Source organism: Sinocyclocheilus anshuiensis, unplaced genomic scaffold (genome assembly GCF_001515605.1).
Source record: "Sinocyclocheilus anshuiensis isolate Anshui unplaced genomic scaffold, SAMN03320099.WGS_v1.1 scaffold343, whole genome shotgun sequence".
Lineage (NCBI taxonomy): Eukaryota > Metazoa > Chordata > Actinopteri > Cypriniformes > Cyprinidae > Sinocyclocheilus > Sinocyclocheilus anshuiensis.
In genome coordinates this window covers 1,431,304-1,435,825 of record NW_015549598.1, presented here as the reverse complement: position 1 = coordinate 1,435,825, position 4,522 = coordinate 1,431,304, and the positions used below count along the sequence as shown (strand labels likewise).

The following is a 4,522-nucleotide window of genomic DNA, read 5'->3' as shown; positions in this document are numbered from 1 at the left end:
AGTTAATGGACGGAACATTGAAGGGTACTTCCCATCCAATATATCGCAATAAGCATTGTGCTTTGGTACTTTTAATATGAAGTAAAGTCTCAGATTTCAAATTCTGTCCATTGTATTGCAGTATTCAAACAATAAATGCCGTTTTGGGGCTGTTTAATGTGGAGTGATAGATCGCGCTGTAGTGCCTCAGTTCAACAGACGCGGCAGCGCGAGGCGCACGTGAACTAATCATCTCCTCTAGTGAACTAATCATCTCCTCTACATTAATACCAGTTTCAGCACAAAATAAACATGACTAAACATCCAAAGGTAAGTTAAAAGAAAGAGTACAACTTTACAATCTGTATCCTGTCTCATGTAATCGCTCAATCAGTGTTTCAGCCGCGCAAAGACGTCAATATAACGGCTTGTAAACAATGTCACGTAGCGTCACATTTACCTCAGAAAAACATATTCAGTGACCATAAACTCATTAGTCAGCTAGAAAAATTAACTGTAGAGGGGCATTTTGCGAAATATATGCACCATATAACATATTCATTATAAATTTAACTGTTCTTCAATGTTTAATTTATGTTTGAATAAATCCATCAAGTTTTTATGCCAGCCACCATTATGTTTATATTTAAAAAACAAAAAACAAATTGAAGTAGAAATATTATGCAATTGTAACTTTATTATTTTAAAAACTTCATTAAGTGAAATTTTAACAAATCAGTTCATTTTAACCTTCAATATAGTAATGTAGTACCAACTGACTCTCATGTATATTTTACAGCATTAGTTGAGAGATTGTTTTTCCTTCAGAACATTTGGCATGTACTGTACCTGATATATATCCAAAATAATCTATATTGAATCGAATCGAATTGGTAATCGAATTGAATCGCAAACTTGTGAATGAGAATCGAATCGTGAACTTTGTGTCAAAACCCAGCTCTACCATTTTAACATAAGTTCAAAAGTTTTGGGTTAGTACGATTTTTTATTTTTAAATTGATACTTTTATTCAGCAAGGATTCATTAAATTGATATTTAAAAAGCCTGACAAAATTACTTTATATTATTTAATAAAATAAAAAATAATCATTACAAAGCATTTTCGGTTTCGGTTTTCGGCCAAGTGCATCCAGAATTTTCAGTTTCGGCCCAGAATTTTCATTTCGGTACATCCCTAGTTTTTATAATTCATGAGCTGGAAAAATATATTTAATTTACCTGGTAATTTTCTGCCCCTTTGCAACCCTAATCAAAAATATTGTAAAAATAGTAATATTGTGAAATATTATTAAAATTTTAAATAACTGTTTCCTATTTAAATATAATCGAAAATATAATTTATTCCTGTGATGTCAAAGCTTAAATTTTCAGCAATAATTGATAACCATATTAGCATCCACACCAATGGAGGATAATGTTGTGTTTTATTATAATCACTCTGCGTTCTGTCTTCTGCCTCTTAAAATGTTCAAGCTCAAGTTGGATGGATTCTGATAGGCTGTCAATGTTTTTATCGTAAATTCACTGAAAAAATTAATTCTGCAAGTGATTCCAATTATATTGTTCCTCTATGTTGTTATTGTTGTGGTGTGGACTTTTCTCTTCTAGTAAGAACTTTTATTATTATTAAAACTTCATGCTTAATGCTACAGTTATCGTTCATGGTGTGAACAGGCCTTTATTCATTCGTAAGTTGATTTCCCTATAATATTATAGTATAAATGATGTGCCTCTTGTCACGCCCCTGGATTGTCTGAGTGTGTTTTTGCTCCCAGTGACCTAGTTTTTCCCTTGTCTGATTGTGATATGTGATTCACCTGTGTCTCGTTAATTACCTCGTTTGTGTTATGTATTTAAAGTATAGTCTGCCCCATGTTTCCTTGTCGGATCTTGAACGTCTATCACCGCTGTGCTACCCGTGTGTTCCTGCCCTGTTCTCCGTGTTCCTGTGGATTATTAAAGACTCCTCATCCCGCGACTCCTCATTCCTCGCTCCTCACAGTAGGCAACCGTGACACCTCTGTGGTATTTTCAAAACATTTCTGTTTGTTTGAGAATCCCGACCAGCCCAGCATAGCAACACTGGCTCAACCAATGGTGTGCATTTTGGGGCGGGGCTACCTGTTTAACCGACCAATGACAAACAAGGGGAGCATTTGGAGAAATTTGTTTGAAAACTATTATTTTTGCTATTCTGTTTGTTGACAGCAGTTGTGTAGATACTACAAACATCACTTTTAATTAGGGCTGGGTAAAAAATATCGATATCTCGATATTAATCGATTCTCATTTTTACGGAACGATATCGACTCTTAAATCCCAAGAATCGATTAGTCTAGCCTGTTTTCAGTTAATGGACGGAACGTCCCATCCAATATATTGCAATAAGCACTTTGGTACCTTTAATATGAAACAAAGTCACAGATTTCAAATTCTGTCCGTTGTATAGCAGTATTCAAACAATAAATGCCGTTTTGGTGCTGTTTAATGTGGAGTGACAGATCGCTGTAGCACCTCAGTTCAACAGATGCGACAGCACGAGGCACACGTGAACTGATCATCTCCTCCACATTAATACCAGTTTCAGCACAAAATAATCATGACTAAACATCCAAAGGTAAGTTAAAAGAAAGAGTACAACTTTACAATCCGTATCCTGTCTCATGTAATCGCTCAATCAGTGTTTCAGACGTCAAATATAACGGCTTTTGTAAACAATGTCACGTAACGTCACATTTACCTCAGAAAAACATATTCGGTGACCATAAACTCATTAGATAGAAAAATAAACTGTAGAGAGGGGCATTTTGCTAAATATATGCACCATATAACATATTCATTATAAATTTTACTGTTTTTCAATGTTTAATTTGTTTGAATAAATCCATCAAGATTTTATGACAGCCACCATTGTTTATATTAAAAAAAAAATAAAAATTGAAGTAGAAATATTATTGTGTAATTGTAACTTTATTATTTTAAAAACTTCATTAAGTGAAATTTTAACAAATCAGTTAATTTTAACCTTCAATATAGTAATGTAGTACCAACTGACTCTCATGTATATTTTACAGCATTAGTTGAGAGATTGTTTTTCCTTCAGAACATTTGGCATGTACTGTACCTGATATATATCCAAAATAATCTATATTGAATCGAATCGAATTGGTAATCGAATTGAATCGCAAACTTGTGAATGAGAATCGAATCGTGAACTTTGTGTCAAAACCCAGCTCTACCATTTTAACATAAGTTCAAAAGTTTTGGGTTAGTACGATTTTTTATTTTTAAATTGATACTTTTATTCAGCAAGGATTCATTAAATTTATCAAAAGTGACAGTAAAGACATTTATAACGTTACGAAAGATTTCCATTTAAAAAATGCAGTTGTATATTCAAAGAATCCTGAAAAAAAGTATTACAGTTTCCACTAAAATATTAAGAAGCACAACTTCAAACAAATGTTTTCAACATTGATAATAACAAGAGATTTCTGAAGGCTCACGCCGGTTTCACACTGCACGCGTAAGCAGAGCAGAGGTAGTACAGAAGTTGTGCGTATGCAGAGCGGGAGCAGCGCATGTCCATTGTGCTTTCACACTGGCAGCGATTGTCGTGCACAGCTGAACTGCGGCTTGTGTACTGCAAATACAGACGAGTATCGTTCATTCGGTCACGCTTTTCAGGTGTTCTCCGACAACTGTCTGTCATGTGCTTTGATATGGGCAGCATGATGCGGTCGTGTTCCCCTCTGTCACGTGGTGCATATAACATGCTGTACATATAGTTTACATGATAAAAAGTAATCTTAAAGTTAATAAATGCCTCTAGTTTTAATAATTTAAACAGGCCTTTGAAGTTTGGGCAATAACTCCTGGCAGTGATGTGTTTTCGTGTAGTTGATTCTGTGCTAACTGTAATATTTGATGGGTTTTTTTTTTAAATGTTGTAGATTTAAGTAGCAAATGAGAATCGCTAAAATTGTTGAATATATTTTGAGACAAAGGTCTTCTTAATGATTCCCAGTTTGGTTTAAGATAATTAAAGCAACAGTTTTTCAATAACGAGAAGAATATGTAAAAGTACGGTATTTGGGGTAAAAAGCGCCCCTGCTTTTGGGGTTAAAGGCACAATAATTAACATGATAATAGATGGCTTTTCCATTTGTTGACATGACATGGTTAGATTCAGATGATAAATATCATATATTATATTGGGTGTCCACCTTAGAGATAATCACCATGTTTAGAATGAAACCATCATATTTAAAAACATGATATTAATAATATCATATAATAAAATTTAATTTGTTGTTACTACTGTAAATCTATATTAACTTATCATGGGATCTCCTTCAATGCTTTCAGAATCTTTATTTTTATTTTGTTTCTGTATTTTAAAATATATTTTTATATTAACATTTTAATGACAGTATATTTATTGAACATTATTTATCAAAATAAGCAGAAAATAGCCTAGTACAAACTTTGCTAAAGTGATTGTTTTGAACAAGTATTAACT

General features: G+C 33.3%; 1 protein-coding gene across 1 annotated transcript in view; it reads right to left on the bottom strand.

Moving 5' to 3' along the window:
- LOC107658541 (beta-adrenergic receptor kinase 2-like) overlaps window positions 1-4,522 on the bottom strand; it is a 78,542-nt gene that overhangs the window by 72,207 nt on the left and 1,813 nt on the right. The window contains exon 2 of the mRNA XM_016447133.1: window positions 3,507-3,752. Coding sequence (XP_016302619.1) covers window positions 3,507-3,752 — 246 coding nt within the window. The remainder of the gene's footprint in view (window positions 1-3,506; window positions 3,753-4,522) is intronic.